Source organism: Dreissena polymorpha, chromosome 6 (assembly GCF_020536995.1).
Source record: "Dreissena polymorpha isolate Duluth1 chromosome 6, UMN_Dpol_1.0, whole genome shotgun sequence".
NCBI lineage: Eukaryota > Metazoa > Mollusca > Bivalvia > Myida > Dreissenidae > Dreissena > Dreissena polymorpha.
Window position 1 is genome coordinate 25,326,050 of NC_068360.1, and position 21,761 is coordinate 25,347,810.

Below are 21,761 nucleotides of genomic sequence, written 5' to 3' on the forward strand. Positions count from 1 at the left end.
TATTGATCTTATCTGTTGTGAAATTGCATAACACATTACTAAACTGTTACATAACTACGTATTTTATAAGTCGAAAGCGCTGGTGTTTTAGTATATTTCTCAACCATATATATATGTTTTTTATATTCCCATATATTTTGCAACCATACAAAACCGTTCACAAAGTACATAACATCGTAAAATGCGTTGAAAAAAGTATTGTAGCATTAATATATCATAAAATTAAAAAGTATTATGTTACATTTTCATCACATTAATTCAGTTTATGCTGACAATAATATTCATTTAAACTGTGTCGATATGGTGTTATAAAGACAAACGAAAAAATTCCAGGGCGGGCGAGTTTAACCCAAGGGGTATGATTTGAACAAACTTTGTAGAATACCATACGATATTATGTGCCAATATTACAACAATTTGAAAAATTCAAAAGAGGGTAAACTATGTATCTTCCTTTGAAGTTCCGTTTAAATCGGTTAAACAGTTAAGGGCTCAAGTTGTAAGAACAAAAGGTAAGCACACGTTTATAACGCAGCGATGGACAACGGACATACGGTATCCTAAAATATCCTTCTGAGCACTCTAAGCTTAAGTGAGCTAAAAGTCGAAACTAACGCGACCGCACAAACATCTGGCGCATACCATGTTTCATCATTACATAAGCCATACGACCTCCTTAAGTTTTATGTCGCCATATATACAAAATACGACGTGCGGCGGTCGTAACAAATGTGACAACTGTACTATATGTCCGTTGGAATTCTGCGGAGGCCATACAAATGCTGCTGTCATAAGAAAGTTTGGACCTAACAGCATCTGTGGAAAATATGACTGAGGATTGGGGCCTCAAACGTGTCAAGTCATGACAAACCCAACACGAAATCTAATTTTTAAGCTCTCTATCGCTTGTGCAAACATTGAAAAAACATTTTCAATCTTTGAAACGTAAATTTATTTTTACGATTACGTAATTATATAGACTTCAAAAGAAACAATTGTAACCCGAACTTGGCATTCTAGCTCGATAATATTCCTACTTATCGTCTCAATTTCCTATTTAATTATCTTCTGACCGTAAGACATTCTAATTTCTGGTATTTTAATAGCGGGCAGTAATTTTTCTCTGGTTCTATCAAGAGTCGTTTGTATCCCCGAAAAGTAGTTGTAAACTTTTTCAATTTCCATTCCTTCTAAGTCTTTAGCTTGGGAAAGCTGCTCCATATAGGTAAGAACATCTTTGTATTCGTGATTCATAAATTTATAAAAAGCACGGACGTTCTTTGCCCAGCATATAAATATTGTATTTAAATCATCTTTTATATTTGTATCCAATATTGACAGATGAAACAAATATTTGGGAATCTTCTTAAAAATTTTCGTACCGTTTTTAAATCTAACAAATCATTTGAAATGATCATTTCAAACACAGGTCCCTATACTATCATAAGTACATGCAACTCATTCTGGACCACAAATATGGTCAGTTATCCATCTTGTTATATATAATGTGTGTTCTCCTTGTAATGTTTGATAGCTGTAGTATAAATCGTTACAATACAATAAAAACCAAGATTGTTTTCGAGTGTCTTACAAAATAAGCAAAACGATTACTGTTATTTTCAAACCCTCCCAAATTAGATTTCCGCCACATAAGCTAGAAAAGTAATTTATGACTTATATTTGAAGTATATTTCCAAATGTAATCCGAATAATTCAGCCTCATTTTTTTATCGAGTCCATGATTTTTTTTAGCTACACATTCACTAGAAAATTTCCACTATTCATAAACATCGAATTAGCAATAATGGTGTATAGTCAATGTTTGGGAAATATAGTTGCTACAGACACAACGACGGAACTATACACCGACTTTAGGAAGGGACGACGACATTAACGACATATACCTCAGCTTCAACGTGGAAATAATACACAAATATTCACTAAGCTACAGTAAGCTACACAATGACATAACATTACCTGCCCCGATGTAATCAAATTCTCTTTGTTTTCAATTTCTTCTTCGTGTTGATTACAGGTATTTGACAGTGCAGCTAGTGAATCTCGAATTCCATCCATAGCTTATTTTATCGCATCAATTTCTATTTTCTTCCCTATGCAAATCTCACCATTTGCTAACTGAAACAATGCCAAGTAGGGTAAGTCAGAAAAGAATCGAATTTAAGCGTAATTCAACAAAACGTTGTAAAATCACAAGTGTCTTCTTATTCGAGTCCAGTGCTATTATTTTTATTCGTTTTAACAATGTACTATTTGGGTTGATATATGCTGTAAACTTGAAACTGTAGTTTGTATTCTTAAGTCATTGAACCATCAACAAATCTAAACTTATTACAGTTATATTGTACACGATTCACTTTAAAACTACGATTTTTTTACGATTCTGATGTAATGCCCAAAATATTTATTAAGACAAAGTTTTTGGTATACATATGAACTGAACACGTTTCATCCGCATTTTGTGGAAACGCTACATAATCATTATGTGACATCTGTTTCATACACTTTTCACAAGAATTACGAGGAGACCACGTTGGCGATTGTGCCTGTCTGAGTTATTGGAATTTGTTTCTAAAAAAGTGTTAGTTATAACGGTCAAATAAACACACAATAATTTAAGTTATGATTCCTTGAATTTAAAACAAGTTCACATCACTAAGTAATTAAATGATTATTTACGATGTCCACCGTCTGTCATGTCTCGTAGGGGTATAATGTTAAATCGGAAATAACTGCCTTGTTGATGACACGACAAAATAATATGTATGACCATATATGGCTTTAAAATCCACTTTGACAATTGCTTGTCAGAAACAGTAATATGAAATTTGAAATAATGTAACCTTAAAGTTTCTAGTGGACACTCTGTGTCCGAACAAATAAAGAAATAACGAAACTCAAGAATGATCAGGACTCAAATTCTTTTTTTCCCATGTGCTAATATTGTACTTGCGATCATTTTATTTTGCAATATTGGACATTCCATGAAATGTACACAGGTGCGTTCACCGCTCTTTAAAGGTCAATATAAAGTATTTGGGTTGACCAACCTCACATGTTTGGGCGCGCTTTAAACGGTGAATGCCCTAATGTGTTTTTGCTATTAAAGTTCCAATGTTATTCATGGTTTGAGTTGTTGTTTGGTTAAATGTGGTTTTTTAACTCTTGAGTAAGTGTGAGGAGTGGTACCAATAAATCCGGTTAAAATGCTGGAGATAGTTAAATAGCTCCCATGCTCTCTAAAATGTCGATTTCATAATTACCTATTGGACTAACATTAAAATGGATGTGTATTCTACAAACCTTCCGAATGTATTCTAACTGATGGATAACTTCAGTTTGGAAATCTGCAAAGACCGGTAGCTTCAGAAATGTCGTCATGGTTGTGAAAACCCTATTCAGCTCATCGTTTTCCAGATTCAATGTGCTCGAATGGAACACTTCATTTCTGCATGATCGCACCTTACAATAATAGTAAACATTATATTATCAAACATGCAATATTTCAAAACCTGTGTACATTTAAGCGCAAATCGTGAATTTTCGTTATCAAGGCGATAGTGACATGTAATGTATGTTATTTTATGATATGAAGTATCAGAACATGCGAATCGCACATTGGGTTATGATGACTTCGTTAATATAAGAATGCTTTAATAACATACAGCATGATGAATATCTATTAGAAAATTTTAATTAATTCATGCAAATAAATATTGTGATATAAAACAATGCAAACCTCATCCAGATCTTCAACGTTCTAGTTGAAAGATGAACGTAACGGCATATAATTTAAACATATTGAAATCAGAGCGGACACGTCAAGATATCTGATATCCGCTTTCTCTTTGTATCCAGAGGAAGAGATATAACATTTTATCTGTTCCCATGCATTGCTGGACCACTTGTTACAATTTGTATTTGACCAACGTGGATCATTTTTCGTGTGAGCAGCTTTGATCTGGTCATAAATTAACCCACATGCACGTTTTTGTGGACAAGGCTTCTTGTCCTTTCCTTACATGCACATCTTTTGTATTCACATTTTACACTTGATGTTTTGTGATAGGGTTCCAGTTCGATTATGTCACACATGTTACACGAATACACCACCCCGCAAACTTTGTCAACCTGATCTTTGTTCCTTGAACATTGTTCGTTACAGTATTTTTCCACAAGTGGAACCATTGCATCTCTAACAAATTTTTTAGCAAGGCAATAAGAAAATGCGTTATTGACTCGATTGCTGATGTTTACTTAATACATTTAAACTGTATTTATTGTATTAATAAGATGTCAAACTAAATCGAAACATCTAACTAAAAAATTCAGACAATGTCGAGTTATTTAATTCACGACGTATAACGTTTATATATATATTATGTAATCTCAATATTAAAGTTTAATTTAAAACACTGAACAGATTTATAGATTGAAAATCGAAACGTTGTCACTCTTTTCACGTTAAAAAAGAAAATTGTCGGTAGTTTTGCATTTCTATCCATAAAAGTTTAACGAGTTTAACTATAGTGGACAGTTTTGGAAATGATTCGAACATACTCAGTAGAGGACCACTCGGTTTCAGATTTAAAAAAAATGAAGTTTTCATGTTCAAAATCTATGTTAGCTCCAGGGACCAAAATATGCATCAGACCTGCACATATTTAACAACTTTGAAAGAAAATCATCCAAGGATCTGCATTCATTGATGTCTACTTTCTTTAAAATCAGTCCACGTTCAGGAGAATTTTTTAAGTAGAAAAATTTAACGGACCCACGCACGGAATGACGGACGACGCAAACAAACTAGGTACACAACCAACATGTGATGTACCATTCCTAATACACGACCGACCGTTGGACCTTTTAGTTTGTGAGTCAATGTATCACAACTATTTGATAAATATATGACTATGAATCACTAAAAACACAAATATTATTCTTTGGTCGTTTTATTTGTTGGATTTTTTTCAAATGTTCATCGTCTGTAATATTAATAAATAATCGATTTTTTTTGGATTGTGTTAAACCGCCATCTTGAAACAGTTTTCTTGTTGAGTCGTGTATTCTGATTGGTTATTCCAATTTTAAGATTTGCAGACTATAAATAGCCTTAAAACTGACTCTGCAGAGGAGGTTAATTAATCGTGAAAAAATGTCAACGGACTATATAATGGAAAATACTCATATATAAATGATTGTGTGTTACTTAGGAGTATTATTTGAACAATTTATAAAAGAGGAAATATTTTATAAGAGCTATGATGAATAATAATATTGACCTGTTTTTGTCGCATTTTTTATCAGCAAAACGATGATGACCTGGTCAAAACTTGATCTCCTAAACGACTGAATAATGTGGGAACGTTCTATCACGTAATTTCACGAGATTTCTATAAAAACGACTCTAAAAGAACCCACGACTCAACAAGAAACTACCATATTTCACGTTTTTTTAAATATAATTACGTGTTTTATTTTTAAAAAGCTAAACACATGCTGACAGTGGCCTTGGTCGTGTGTTTTCAGTTGAATTTACGCGTATATGCTAAATTGTAATATGTATTAGTGAAAACAACTCGCAGACTATGGTGCATTTACACATTTTGATGAACACATTGTCGTGATATGTTTTGATTGATTTTAATCTTGAGAATAAATATTATTTGCTAATTTGATTGCAATATATTTTGTTTCAAAGAAAACCAATCCATATAGCCAAAATAGCATACTTTTTATACAGAGTTCCTTTTTTTCAAAACTTAGATGCAGCATTGAACAATGTAATATATGTGTCTGTATTCGATTTCTGACCTTAATCACACGGTCTGTTCTCAATCATCACGAATTTTAGCATGAATAAGGGACCGATTTTCATTTCCCTCTTAATTTTGACAATAAATATCTAAAACAGGAATGCAAACCTGACTTGGTCATCATACAAATAACTTATCTCAATAGAAATATTTGGAAGTGTATTTAATAAATATCAACACTAAAAATCTGACCACTTGCCCAACAAAAATCGTGGTTTTATCTTGAATGGCATTTTATATAAATATCGTTAACAAACTTCTCCAAAGAAGACGCGAAAACATGTGACATATTAAAGATAAATCCTTATCTCTCTCTATATATTTATTTATATATTTAAATGTTGTGCCTTTATTTGACCACTCACGTGTGAAGAAACAAACTATTTGCCTATACTGATTTTAAACTAGATAATGATAATTTACAAACACGTCGGTTTTGTTTAATGCAATTCATTTAACGTAGATGTATCTCCCTCTATTAACAATTTTGGCAACTGTAAATGATATTTGAATTGATAAAATAATTATAATCTTGATACAATTGTTCTTTCTAAAAACGTTTTGGCGTGCAATCAGTCTTAAATTTATTAACAAAACAATAATGAAAATCAAAGTCTCAATCTATCGATTAGTATAGCCATCTAAAAATTTTTGCGAATAAACGCTAATAGCCTCCACAACCAATAGATCCGAATTTAAAACAAAACAATACTTCCAATTATCAAAATATCATCTATGTTTATACCAATCAATGTACCGATGTATTGGTGTTTTACTTTGTTTATTGACGTTATTGATTCCCGTCAACGGCGTACCGTGTTGCTTTAAGCAGGAGATAGTGTTAATTAGCAGTATGTCGAGGGCTTTAAATAAAATGTGTATGAGTGTTCCCTTAAACATTCATTTAGTTTATTTATACAAGTTTCAAGGTTAACCTTTTTTAGAAAGTGGTACCTGTTAATAGAACATTAATTAGGTTAGCCTGTTAAAATGTTGCATTCTTAATCAATATGTGGAAGATCGAAACGCACAGTCACTCTAAAAAATGGCTTTAAATAGGTTAGCTTGTTAAAATGTTGCATTCTTAATCAATATGTGGAAGATCGAAACGCACAGTCACTCTGAAAAATGGCTTGTAAAAGTGTATTTAAACAATTTTAGGCTAACAGTTTCCAAACACAATATTTCTGCTCTGACATGCGAAAAATACGTATATTTGGCTTTTAGAAAGGGTCCGACAATCGGACATGTAAGAGCAGTAGAAAATGACGTGAAAGAGGTCGACATTTACTCCATTCATGCATTAATTCATACATTCATGTTCAATTTGATCATTTGTCAATGTACAATGCATAACAATCGTCAATGTTTAATGAAATTCACGTATATGTTTAGCTAAAGCACATGAAATGTTGCTACATGAACGCTTTCCATGCGTCCGTAGAAAAATTCCAACAACAGCAAACAAATCACGCCATTCATTGCATGGCATTATGCAATGACTAGTGTAATCTGAAGATGAGAACACAATGAGTTGTAGCTGTTAACGTTTAACACGATTATCAAGTGGCTGTAGAGATTTTGTTTGCCTTATATTTTACAGGATGTGGCTTTAACATTGGTAAAATAGCGCGATAAGCAATGAATATAGAGCTGCTTTAAATTCTTCTTTCATTAAATTTCGAATTACATGTAAGTATAAATGTTTTATTTATATGCTCCATTTCCAATAATCTATCATTAATAAATCAAGCGTAGCCTTTTTCAATGTTATGAATATAATCATATTAATGAAATTTAAACATTTATTTTAACATCTTTAAGATCTATAACTAAATAGCATTTTCTTCTTCCAGTTGTTTTTTGTTATAAATTGCTAAATGCAATAACAATTGAAAGTGAAATACAATTTACATTGGTTTCAGTTACCTAAAAATGTTTACTGGTCAGGGTCGTGTAATTATGTTATTTATCTGCGGAATTTTTAAATATTATTATTGTAAAGACAAAACCTTCAGATAATTTCGTTCACAGGTACATATTAAAGTAAAAACATAAAATTAAATCTTTCCAAAAACATATTTACAACTGCAGAGTTCGAAATAACATGCTTAATCCACTTGTCCAGTATGACACGTGTCATACAATTCCACTTTTGGGAGACCGAAAGGTTACTTGGCCTGATTTACATGTACCTAAATATTCTAAGTAACCTTTCAGTAATTTACTAGAAAAGTGTATTCCTGTGGTGTCCCTCAATCTTTCGATGTATGGAAAACAAGGCTTCGAAATATGTTGAACTCAGTTGACCATTGGGGATTCGTTCGTGATCTAAATAAATTGTATACAGAAAACAAAATAATTTGTGTGTGTGATTAGGTGTCAAATTAAAATGTATATTCATTTCCAATAAAATAATAGCAAAATAACCCGTTTTGTTTTACATCGCCATTTAGTTTTGATGTACATTTAATAATTTTTAAAAGTGAACAAAATAGTCTACTCAAGAATGAAAGTTAGATACATAGAATACCCTACTAACATTAATATAACTAAGTAAAGAATGAAAGTTAGATACATAGAATACCCTACTAACATTAATATAACTAAGTAAAGAATGAAAGTTAGATACATAGAATACCCTACTAACATTAATATAACTAAGTAAAGAATGAAAGTTAGATACATAGAATACCCTACTAACATTAATATAACTAAGTAAAGAATGAAAGTTAGATACATAGAATACCCTACTAACATTAATATAACTAAGTAAAGAATGAAAGTTAGATACATAGAATACCCTACTAACATTAATATAACTAAGTAAAGAATGAAAGTTAGATACATAGAATACCCTACTAACATTAATATAACTAAGTAAAGAATGAAAGTTAGATACATAGAATACCCTACTAACATTAATATAACTAAGTAAAGAATGAAAGTTAGATACATAGAATACCCTACTAACATTAATATAACTAAGTAAAGAATGAAAGTTAGATACATAGAATACCCTACTAACATTAATATAACTAAGTAAAGAATGAAAGTTAGATACATAGAATACCCTACTAACATTAATATAACTAAGTAAAGAATGAAAGTTAGATACATAGAATACCCTACTAACATTAATATAACTAAGTAAAGAATGAAAGTTAGATACATAGAATACCCTACTAACATTTATATAACTAAGTAAAGCTTACATCTAGTGCCACTGCTAATACATAAATTAATCTTCTTCAGAAAAATAACATAAACTTGTTTAAATAATAAACCAAACAAAGAAATGGCTTTGTTATAGTAAGTGATTCATCGTATTTACACATCATTTACCACGCATTTTAATCAAGATGTCAAGTAAAATGACCATTATTTCAAACTTGTTTTATGCAATCCAAAGAAATAAATACACTGTACACATGATCATGCACGACAACTTAATAGACTAACAGCTTAGTGATTTGTATCGATATGTTAGGAAGTTAAATGCGCAGTATTACACTTGATTAAATTAAAGTGATTAGAAAGAAATGGTTTCGAATTTTATCGACATACATAAAGTTCTCTTTTAGAACAAAAAGTCGACTTTTTTTATTAGATTATCGGATTTGCGCAATTTCATCAGGGAATTATGTTTTCAGTATGCGTAATGATCACCCAAGAATAATCACGAAAACGAAAACAAGAGCACCGCCTTGCGGGTGCAGACCGCTCATCTATTTTCTTTTTAAAGGTGAAGGGACTCTCAATTTCAATCACAAAGGAGGGAGGGGTGGAGTGAAGAGGGGTGTATAGTGTGGGTGTGTGGACATTTATAACATTATATTCCAAAAATGCGGAAACAAAAATGCATTTTTGGGGGGGGGGGGGGGGGGGGGGGAGGATGGGGGGGGGGGGGGGGTATAGTGTGAGGGTGTGGTGGTGGTCATTTGTGAGATGATCTAAAAAAAAGTTAGGGGGTGGGGGGAGGGGATTCTTGGGTGCGATGGTTGGACGGTATTTCAAAAATAAAATAATAAAAATAAATATTTGTGTTTTTTAACCGTTTCAAAAAAAATTGGGGGTGGGGTGGGGTGGGGCGGCGTATAGTGTGAGGGTGTGGTGGTCATTTGTGAGATGATCTTAAAAAAAAAATTAGGGGGGGGATTCGGGGGGGGGAGGGGGGAGGGCACGGGGGATGGTTTGGGTGGAGTCTATTGTGGTATGTCAGGTTAGAGTAGTTTTATCAAAGTATCAATCTAATCATAAATAAAGAAGTTATGGCAATTTTAGCAAAATTTAATAATTTGACCTCGAGAGTCGAGGTCATTGAAAGGTCAAGGTAAAATTCAACTTGCCAGGTACAGTAACCTCATGATAGCATGAAAGTATTTGAAGTTTGAAAGCAATAGCCTTGATACTTTAGAAGTAAAGTGGATCGAAACACAAAATTTTACCATATATTCAAAGTTACTAAGTAAAAAAATGGCCATAATTCCGTAAAAATGACAACCAGATTTATGCAACTTGTCATTTTACTGTCCCCTTATGATAGTTTGCGAGTGTTCCTAGTATGAAAGCAATATCTATGATACTTTAGCGGTAAAGTGGACCAAAACACAAAACTTAACCAAATTTTCAATTTTCTGAGTATAAAGGGCCCATAATTCCGTCTAAATGCCAGTCAGAGTTACATAACTTTGCCTGCACAGTCCCCTTATTAAAGCAATAGCTTTAATACTGTAGGAATAAAGTGGACCTAAACACAAAACTTAACCAAATTTTCAATTTTCTAAGTATAAAAAGGGCACATAATTCTGTCAAAATGCCAGTCAGAGTTACATAACTTTGCCTGCACAGTCCCCTTATGATAGTTAGTAAGTGTTGCAAGTATGAATGCAATAGCTTTGATACTAAAGGAATAAAATGGACCTTAACACAAAACTTAACCAAAATTTTCAATTTTCTAAGTATAAAAAGGGCACATAATTCTGTCAAAATGCACGCCAGAGTTATATAACTTTGCCTGCCCAGTCCTCTCATGATAGTAAGTAAGTGTACCAAGTTTGAATGCAATAGCATTGATACTTTCTGAGAAAAGTGGACCTAAACGCAAAACTTAACCGGACGCCAACGCCGACGCCGACGCCGACGCCAAGGTGATGACAATAGCTCTTTTGTTTCAAAAAATAGATGAGCTAAAAATGTATTACAGAACACGCTTATGGTTCATATAAATATTCATTCTTTCCGAGATTTGAAACTGAAGAACACCGCTTTAAGTTACTCATAACATAGTTTCCCAGCCCTCGCTCCGCCAGTAACATTGAAAACATTTTAGACCAATATATCTACTTATTCATAATATGTTAAATATATGTATCTTATATGTTTGTGGTGTGTGTGTGTGTGTTCGGGTGAGTGCGTGTGTGTGTGTGTGGGTGCGTGCGTGTGTGCGTGGCCGTGTGCGTGTGTGTTCGCCTGCGTGCGTATGTATGTATGCATGTTTAACGAGTTGCCCAATAACAGGAGAATATTTTTTGCGAATCTTGGTTGTGACTTGCGCAAACCTTTAAAGTTTTCAACTGTGCGTGTAAAGGCGTTAATTGAGCCAGTTATTTCAGCCCACGCCTCAGCTTGCAACTTTTTAGTTATATGAGTGGACTCTCTTGCAAGTTTCTGTATTTAAATGTGTTCGAATTTAATAAGCCATTCGCTTATCAGCGCCATCTCCTTTTAAGAGAATTTGTTCAATCGCTTTTTCCGCCTTAATATTTCTCAGCCATTTGCTTTTCGAGTATCGTCTGAAATAAAATGTTTTACGAAACCATCTTGACCGGAACCAGATGAAACGTGCGTTGTGGGTTAGTTTTTGTTTGGATAACTTTTGGAGATACTTATGTTATCTATACAATATCTTTACTTTACAATTGGCTACAGTTTACCAACTTAAAATGAAAATCAATGCATAACATGGATTTTTTCTTCAGAATACACCGTCTTTCATATGATGATTTAATGGAATGTTTCTGAACAAAGGTTCGTCATCATACATATACGGGCATCCGTAAAGATAAAAACACCCGATCCTAATATATATAGTTTAGTAAGCGAATATGTTTTCTTTTTCTTGAGTCGCAGAACGTGTATCAATCATGCATTATCCATTTAATGAACGCAACAAACATGGAAACGATTGTCACAAGACCAGAACAACTCTATTACACACACACTGCAATCACGTGGTCATTTGACATCGCTTCTTGAGGTCAACATCCGGTATGACTGGAGACGGCAACTGTCTGACCCCAAATGAAAAGCGCGTCATTGGCACAGAACTCAAATCTGAAATTGCCAACACTCAAACATGAAAATTGTCCAACATGTCTTTTGTCCTTCTGCATATGATTTAGTTTTAGTGTAACAAAAATGGTTGTACATGGCAAATGACGAGGTGATTATGATGATGATGATGATGATGAGAATTAGAATGATTATACGATAATGATGGTAATGGTATTCTTGTTGTTTTTGACGGTGATAATGATGATGATGATGATGATGATGATGATGATGATTGATTATGATGATCATGATGATGATGATGATGATGATGATGATGATGATGATGATGATGATGATGATGATGATGATGATGATGATGACGATGATGATGATGATGATGATGATGGTGATGATAATAAATTACGATGACGACGACGACGATGATGATGATGACGATGATGATGATGATGATGATAATGATGATGATGATGATGAAGATGAGGAGGAGGAGGAAGAGGAGGATGAAAATGATGATGATGATGTAGAAGATGAAGAAGAAGAAGAAGATGATGATGATGATGATGATGATGATGATGATGATGATGATGATGATGATGATGATGATGATGATGATGATGATGATGATGATGATGATGATGATAAAAATGATGACGATTATGATGATCATAATGAAAATGCCTTCATAACCCGTGCCTCACTCACCTATGACTCGTGTCCTCCACCGGTACTACAAGGACACTGTGCACCTTAACGTATGGGGCCGCGTACCACTGGTCAATGGCCTTGACGAACTGCAGCTTCACTGACGTCACGTTACCGATGTCCACGTGCGTGCTGATCACGTGCTTCTCCTCTGCGCCGTGGTCAAGTGAGTGCATGAGACTTCAATGTTGTGCAACGTTGTATGAAGCACCATACTGATAATGAGCGCAGTATATTTTTTCATTTTTTAGCTAACGTCCCTCACTTTTTATAGCAAGTTATTTGAGCTTTAATACAAAGGTTTACGAATCATGTTCCTTGTTGCTAGATGACTAACAGTGTTGATCTCTAATGTGAACAGGCTTTTCATTCAAGAACAGTTTTAACTATATATCAGCATACCTTTCAAACTTGAGCGGCTCCGAGTGTCCTTTGGTTCCCACGAGCGTGATCATGAACTCGCCGTAGGTGTGCGCCATCTGGTCAGACATCACGACGTCCACGAAATACTCGTGCCCTGAAATTATCATGTTTAACCTGATCACTGGCGCCCAATTAGTTTACTTAACAATGCTTATAAAATTGCAACTAAAAGTATATCAAACAGAATTTAAAAAAATATTACCATCAATCATTTCAAGATCACAATCTGGTTTTATTAAAGAACGTTACATTGGTGAAAACGTACGTCTGATACAAGAATGCATACATTAACTTAACCAACCAAACAATTCTGGCCTTATTTTCTTTGCAGGCTTTGAAAAGACGTTCGATTCACTAGATCATTCGTTTATGTTCTCTTGCTTAGAAAATATGAATTTTGGTGAAAGCCTAATTAAATGGGTTAAGTTGTTTTATACCGACATTAACAGCATAATTATTAACAATGTTTTTTTTTCAAAACAGTTTTAACATCGAACGAGGTGTAAGACAAGGATGTCTATCACACTATATCCAATCAAATACACACATAAAAGGAATAGTGCTAGAACCAGACGAAGAAATTAAACAGTCCCTTCTTGCTGATGATGCAACTTACTTTTTAAATGATAGTAGTGATTCATTCAATAATCTTATAGAATCGCTAACCCTTTTTGGAATGGCATCGGGTCTTAAACTAAACAAAAGTAAATGCACTGTGCTACGAGTTGGAAAATTCCAACAAAGTAATATTCATCTTAAAAAAGAAATGAAATTCAATTGGACATCAGATGAAGCAACAACGTTAGGAATAACTTTTACAAACAATGAAAATGAAACAGTTCTAAAAAACATATTGCATAAATTACAAAAATTTAAAAATTGTTTAAAATCATGGCAGCATCGTAAACTTACACTTATCGGAAAAAAACACCGTGTTGAAAACGTTTGCACTCCCTAAATTAATTTATACACTCACCGTTCTCCCAAACCCACCAAATGATATCATTGAAGAAATAAAATCTGAAATATTTAATTTCATATGGGACGGTAAATCTGATAAAATTAAGCGAACTCAATTAATTCAATCAGTAGAATAAGGAGGTATCAAACTAACGGATATATATTCATTCCTGAATGCAATCAAATGCAGTTGGGTTAAAAGATATTTAGATAATACCAATACGAGCAAATGGAAATTATTCTACCAGAAAATTCTAAAAACATATGGCGATTCCTTACGTTTTGAATGTAATATCAACAATAATATTTTAGATAAAATTTCAACCAAAAACATATTTCTATCGAATGTTCTATAGGCATGGTTTAAAGTTACTCATAACTTAGAAACCAAAATAAACAGTAATATCATTTTATGGAATAATAAAGACATAGCTACTTACAGTAAAACGTTTTTCTATAAATATTGTGTCGAACGAAACATAAAATATGTACATCAAAACTGTACGACTACAGAATAAACGACTTCTATTCTTTTGATAACTTATGCTACATATTCGGAATACCTACAAGTAATTTCCTGATGTACTACACATTGATCAAAAGTATACCCATACATATTAAAGCTGTTATCAATATAAATAACACACCATGTACTAAAAAACATTCGTAGAAAACATAATTGCAAAGAAAAACAAAACGAACAAAATATTTTACACACTTCAAATTAAAAACCCTACAGAAATCTCTTAAGCTCAAACTAAATGGCAAAACCTTCTTAGAGAAAAAGAATTTAATTGGAAACAAATATTTGTCATGCCATATAAATCAACTACAGATAGCACACTGAGAAATTTTCAATATAAATACATCCAGAGAATCATAGCTACAAACAAATATCTTTTTAAGTGCAACCTATCCAACACAAATCTATGTGATATGTGTAGTGAACATATTGAAACAATAGAACACCTTTTCTGGGAGTGTAAAAATATTCAACCTCTATGGAATCAATTGACAACCTTTCTAGAGAAACAACAATTAAATGTTAAACTATCTCTTTTAGAAATCAGTTTAGGGGTAAATACCTTCAAAATACAAGACGTTAATAACGCTGTGAACTACATAATTATATTAATAAAATATTTTATATTCAGCATGAAATACAGAAAACAAAAACCTACAATGAACTGTTTTATGAATTATTTAAAACTGAAGATTCAAATTGAAAAAGCCATAGCCCTAAACAATGATACTCTTTATACATTTGAACAAAAATGGAAACACATTAAACTTTCATAAACAAGTCCAGTATGCTTCTAGCCACTTTATGCAACTCATATTTATTCCTTTTTTTCTTCTAATCTAAAGGAAATCACAAGGTCAAAAAAGTATGTATTAGCATATCTTGTATAACATGTTTGAACATTATTGCTGCTTCGTGATTTCATTTTGTTGTGTGATCATAAACATGTATACATTGTATTGAATATAAAAAAAAGGAAAAAAAAAGTTTAACCTATTTAAATATATCCAGTCTACTCAATCGATGAACACATGTATGGACAGTTCACGAAATGGCGGACAAAGTGTTTTACATTATTCGTATGTAACACAACGATTAAGGTGTTTTACACGAGTTTTACCTGGTTAATACAGGCAAACTCAAAGTGGCAACAGTACGTATTAACCAGGTAAAACTCTTGTAAAAGACCTTAATCACCAACGAAGTTATGCAGGAGTTGAATAAATCTTGAAATTGAATTTAAAGTGAACTTGGTCTTTTGTTCAAAAATTTAGATTTAGGCTAAATAATATATGGGATTATGGACATGTTTTATTTCAAATTCTAACACGACACTCCGCTTGTTTTTTTTTCTGGACAAATAAGGAAATAAGAGTGGAGAATTATGGGCGGAGTTTGAAGTTTTTAGAATAGATCTGGAGAATTCCAGGAAAATTAGCTGTGAAATGTACGTGCTGAAACAAGCCCTATCAAATCGTTACATCCTTACTGTTTCTATTCAACGTTATTTATGAAAAACACTTTAGAATCTACATGATGATATTTACGTAAAATCTAATGGTTTTCAAACGTCATTTAAATTGAGATTTTAACAATTTGCATTCACAACAATATATCGATAAATATGATGTCGCAATTGAAATTTGACTTTCATGTAAACAATACGATGCAATTGTATGAAAGAAATTCACGTCATATTATATGGTTAATTAATGTCATTGAAAAGCGCAGGTGAATCTACTTCGTAAAAAGATGGCGGCGTAAATAAAAATGTATTTCTCATGTATTTAATATAAAGGTACAGACTGAGAAAATACCGATCGTGCTAAAATCTAAATAATATATTTCCTATCATTTCTTGTCGAATAACCCACGGTCAGAAGTGTAAACGCGTGCTTTCGAATCACTCGTATTTCGCACTCGTAATTTAATTCTTACGCGTCTATACTCCTGACTCTGGGTAATAAGATTTTTTGTATGAGCCTCGATCAATGAATTGGGGATTTAATGCATGTGCGTAAAGTGTCGTCCATGATTAGCCTGTGCAGTCCGCACAGGCTAGGCAGGGACGACACTTTCCGCCTAAACTGGATTTTTGCTAAGAAAAGACGTTGTTTACACGAAAAATATAATAAAAACGGAATATTTCGTCCCTGATTAGCATGTGCGAACTGCACAGACTAATCTGGGACGACACTTAACGCACATACATTAAACCCCATTTTCACAGAGCTCGGTCCATATAATATTGTTGCAGAATAACCCACCCTTGATTTCCTTCTATGTCTAAAGACAACAAGCGTCATGGAGTGTAAGAATGCAATTTAGGATTGCAGTTTAAGAAAAATATATTTGCCATTTGATAGTGGGGCATAACGAATCTTGTCGTTAAAACTATTTTGAGCGATATTTAAATACAAATCACACCGTTACAGATATAACTTAAAGGTCAAGTTGTGTGCTTAAAAATGCGGGGTTATGGAGACATAGCGAGGACTTCGTGTTGAAACGTTTTGACATGCTAAGATACAGATTTACGCTCTATAAAAAGGGCTGATAACTTACGTTACCGTTTCAATCAATTATAATGCTTAGTAATCGGTGATGAGCACAATTATTATTCCTCGCGTTTCAAACGCCTTATAGTGAATAAATGTGAATGTCTAAGCTGATGTTTACGTATGTATGACAGCATGGTGTGTACATATTCAAATAAAGGTTTATTTGATAAGATATAACTGAGCGCTCTATTTGTGAAAATTATAGGAATTTATGTTCGTTTATATAAATATTGGACTTTGACCTTTCAAAAACACAAATCTATAATTACACCTGAAAAAAAACACTTGTATAATATGTCACAAACAAGGGCTCTTTTAGGCTGCTACGTTGTATGGCTGATACGGGTAATTATTTAAAAACATGGTGTTATTTTGTGTAAAAACAAACATAGTTGTTAAACATACATCGATGGCTATTCTAGAACATCGAAAACTGCTTCTTTCAGAAAGTAGCCATTCTAGTATAAGAATTCGCAGATAACACATAGAGTCCGTACGCATTAGCAGACATGTATACTACACATATGCATATGTATAAATGTACATTCTTTTAAAACAGAAAATTGTAGTGAAAAAAACAAACAGACTTACAATATTCAAAGGTAGAACATACATTCAGGACATTAACAATGACACTGCGGGAAATGGGACAACACAGACAACCTAAAGTTATACATCTAGCACCACAACCACCCTCATCAAATAGACCCACATACGACACCGCCATTATCATCATCACAACTACCCCCATCTATACTGTCACCAACACCACTGTCATCAAAACAATGATACTACTACTACTAAAACCATCACCAACACAACCTCAAACATCAACACCTTATACATCGCCAAGCACGTACATACTCACCATCATACAAGATGACACCATCACCTGCACTATTACAACACCATATCCGGTACTCACCGCAGTAAGGAGCCGCCCCGGATGTACTCAGATAGAAAGATCCCTTCATTCCGGAACTTAGTTCGGCGTCATAGCCCATACGCGGACAGCCTCCGTCGGGACAGCCGAGGCAACTTCCGGCCTCGAAGGTATCCCCACTCGGGCACAGGTGCGCATAGAACTTGCAAGCCGAGTTAATGGATTCAGTAAACAGCTCATGTGACCGTAAATGGCTGCACACGACGGCTTGCACGACACCTTTTGCCAGCAACAACAAAAGTTTTTGTTTTTGTTTCTTATCTTATCATGTTAAATTACACATGAACGTCCTTATAACTTTGTTGCGAATAGACAGCCTTGAACGACATTACTACCAGTTGTTATGGGCGCTATTGTTGTTAACAAGATATTGTTTGACAATTTTCTTAATTGTTGCGATGGTACATGTACTTTGGATTATATGTGCATAGCGTGAGGAAGCGCTTTTTAAGCTCTAGTGATTTGCATGCATTGCCTAAAATGTGAAATTCAGCTTGCTGGTTCAAAAAAAAAAAACGCATATACAGCTACTTATCGAGACAAAAAATAGATGGTAACCCTATGGGTTAATCATATGTCATCCAGCCCAAACGTTATATTCTAAGAGTTCGTATTTTGAAGAATAAACGGTAATTACCGGCAATATCACCGGCAACCGGCCTCTCCACACAGCCTGGCTGATGATCCCCGCCGTTTGGATAGAAATCTAAATGGCCTATGGCAACGGCAATACCACCTAGCAACGAAACATATATACTGAGACGCTACTCATGCAGTCAATGGCAACGTTCGTAAAGAAACGTTGCAACGAGACATGTGCAGTGACACAGTCAAATCAACCTTCACTTACCATATTTGTTTTCCATACCAACATTCCTACCGAAACATAACAATTTAACATATGACGTCGCCTTACACGGAAAGTAAATATATCTCTCCCACGGCAACGTTTGGAGCTGTTAAGATTTATAGTTTCAGTCGAAAATCATGTGTTAACATAAATGTAAGCATCAAAACACGCAAAAAATATGCTCAGACATATTACCCGACACAAGGTTGAGCATGGAAGCGTCTGTGTGAATGACGTCAACAAACGTTGCGTCCGAGGCGTCCAAACGGTGATCAGTCGTTCCACCGGTGAACCCTGGGTAGGAAGGGTCAAGGCCTAAAAATTGGGCCACAAACAACGAAGGTTCTGGTGCGTATTTTAAATAACTACGCATTAAAGTCAAACAAATACTTCATAATTATGGTTCCAGGCTTGTTTTAGCGAGTGAGTAATGAAATTCATTAGTTTCACAGGTGATGTTCATATTTAAATATGTTTTCAAACATCTATTTATGTTGAATTTGATGTTCAATAGAAATCAAAACCAAACAATTACAATTGCAGCAACTACTACATGTAAGAAAAAAAACATGTAAATCCCGGAAAATTGACGACACCCGACAGCACGTGCTTTTGTATTGATACTTATACTCATTTTGCGGGTATCATCTTAGGATAAAAGTCTGATTTTACCGTTTCACACAAAACTCAATATCTACATCTTTGTGCATAACCTGTAATCCGACCAAGCCCCTGAATGCGCCGTCCTACGTGACCAGATATCTGCGCGCCCAGGCTGTGACCAATCAGATGCACGTCCGCGTACTGGAGCCCATGATTTGCATGCAGCTCAGAAAGCAGCCCTGCGAGCTGGGCACCGACCATATACGTGTTGGCCACTGCCTTCGGGTATTCCGTTATCGATCTGTGGCCCCAGTCCGTCACGATGACGTTGAAATCACCCTGACAAACATCAATGTTATTTTATAATGACGATTTTTGGTGTGTAAACCCCGAATAACGCAGAACTGCGAAAGACGTCTTAAGGTGCCTCTTGTCTACCGGAACAGACGTACTATGTATCCTTGTTAAATACTAACGGGTAGAGCGGCCCTATCACTCACGCATTCTCCAGCGAAACCACCGGATTTTAAACATGTGCAATTATTGACTGTTTTACTTAATATCGATTACAGAATTAAGCACACTAATATTTCTTGAGGATTCTCGGTCGTTCCAAGTCGTTTTCGTCTTGAATTAAGTAAATATCTATACTTGCCTTCTTAAGTAGCTCTGACTTCATCTGGACGATCCAAGGCCTGGCGCCGTTTTCCGTATACCCGTGGATAATGACCTTTGTTTTCTTATGGACGTCGAAGTGGCTTAGCCATGCGCTAAGGTGCGACTTGAACCCGAAGGCGTCTAGGTCGTAACTATTGCTCGAACCGCGGTTATACAGGCGGAACGTCGTGCGGATGTGATCCGGTGCGTCGGGCAATGGTATGACGTTATCGGATGTAAAACATCCAAGGTCACTGTAGCACTGATTGGCGCGTGTTGAATTCCACGAGCATGCGCGGGTGCGCACATTAGAGCAAGAACACACGCGACCGACAGCATCGTTATGTTCAATTAAAATGCTACCAGTAACTTGCTACTTAAGCATTTTGTAGGCCCTTGTTTCTAAATGTATTCAAGAGCATCTTATCAATTATATATAAGTCACGATGTACATTTTTGAAATGCGCTAAAATTTGAACTGCGCTAATATTTAAACTACGCTTAAACCAACTGGGTCACTCAGTGGAACACTATATGATGACTAGACAAGACGTACGAATGTTCTTATTGATTCATGTACTCTACGAAATTAACGAATACCCAGAAGTACTTTTGTCGAATTTTGATCATTCGGAAAATGTTGTGTTTAGTGATTTTTCAAACACCTCTCATACACGCTATTCATGGTGAATCATATTCTTATTGGTTCGCGAATGGAGTCGAAAACATGCACGGCAGTTAATCACGGGCTGCACCTCTTTTAGTCGATAGCCAATGCTTCTTTCGGCGCTGAGGACCAGATGTTTTGAAATTTCACAGATAATTCTACAGTGAGTAGGTTTAATATGTTTTTTTCAACATATTTCGGATTATTATTTTTTTATCGGGGAATGCAGTGCGATTCAGCGAAGATTTGTTATTCCATAATTGAGCTAAAACAGATCGTTTAACCCCATTTGGAAAAGTGATGACCTTTGTAAGTTGTGGCATGAGGAAATTTAAAAAAGAAAATCGATGTATTTTTCCCGTGTGACGAGCCAATCTCCACCCAATGAAATCGCTAATGACATCAAACCATTGATTAGAATATGTACAAGTTGTTGCATGCACAAAAACGAAGATTGAGCCCATGCTTATGCGCTTATGACAGGAGGTGGCGCCAATAGATATTTTCAGCTAATTAAATTGTCTGTTCCGACCATACACTTTGTGTGCGGTATTCCAGGTCGAGCATTTGATCTTTTTTCTTCATTCCATCATAATGAAATATAATCGAAAATGCAAAGTCTACAAAATTATGAAGAAACCTGTGTTTGGGCAAAGAGGTTTGGAAGATTTCTGTGATTTAATGTACTATACAACTGGAAACTAACTTGAGGATGGTAAAACGGTTTGCGATTAGAGACCG

The 21,761-nt window shown here is 34.5% G+C and overlaps 1 protein-coding gene across 1 annotated transcript; it reads right to left on the reverse strand.

Annotated features, from left to right (window-relative positions):
• Positions 1-12,094: 12,094 nt before the first annotated feature.
• On the reverse strand, positions 12,095-20,492 carry LOC127835526 (pancreatic lipase-related protein 2-like). Its single transcript, XM_052361963.1, has 8 exons — positions 20,352-20,492; positions 19,807-20,035; positions 19,289-19,408; positions 18,881-18,979; positions 18,226-18,462; positions 13,236-13,350; positions 12,834-13,013; positions 12,095-12,170 (listed from the first exon to the last, which is right to left on the reverse strand). Exons 1-8 carry the CDS (start codon positions 20,373-20,375, stop codon positions 12,095-12,097), a joined length of 1,080 nt encoding a protein of 359 aa, XP_052217923.1. The 5' UTR covers positions 20,376-20,492.
• Positions 20,493-21,761: the final 1,269 nt, after the last annotated feature.

What these genes read in the sequence shown, in the direction of transcription:
- LOC127835526 (XM_052361963.1), bottom strand. Translation starts at nt 20,375, where the DNA reads ATGAAGTCAGAGCTACTTAAGAAG. An exon ending in CATGCTCAACCTTGTGTCGG is followed by an intron (nt 18,980 to 19,288) that starts GTAATATGTCTG and finishes TTTCGTTGCTAG; the next exon opens with GTGGTATTGCCGTTGCCATA. An exon ending in GGTTGCCGGTGATATTGCCG is followed by an intron (nt 18,463 to 18,880) that starts GTAATTACCGTT and finishes TGCTGGCAAAAG; the next exon opens with GTGTCGTGCAAGCCGTCGTG.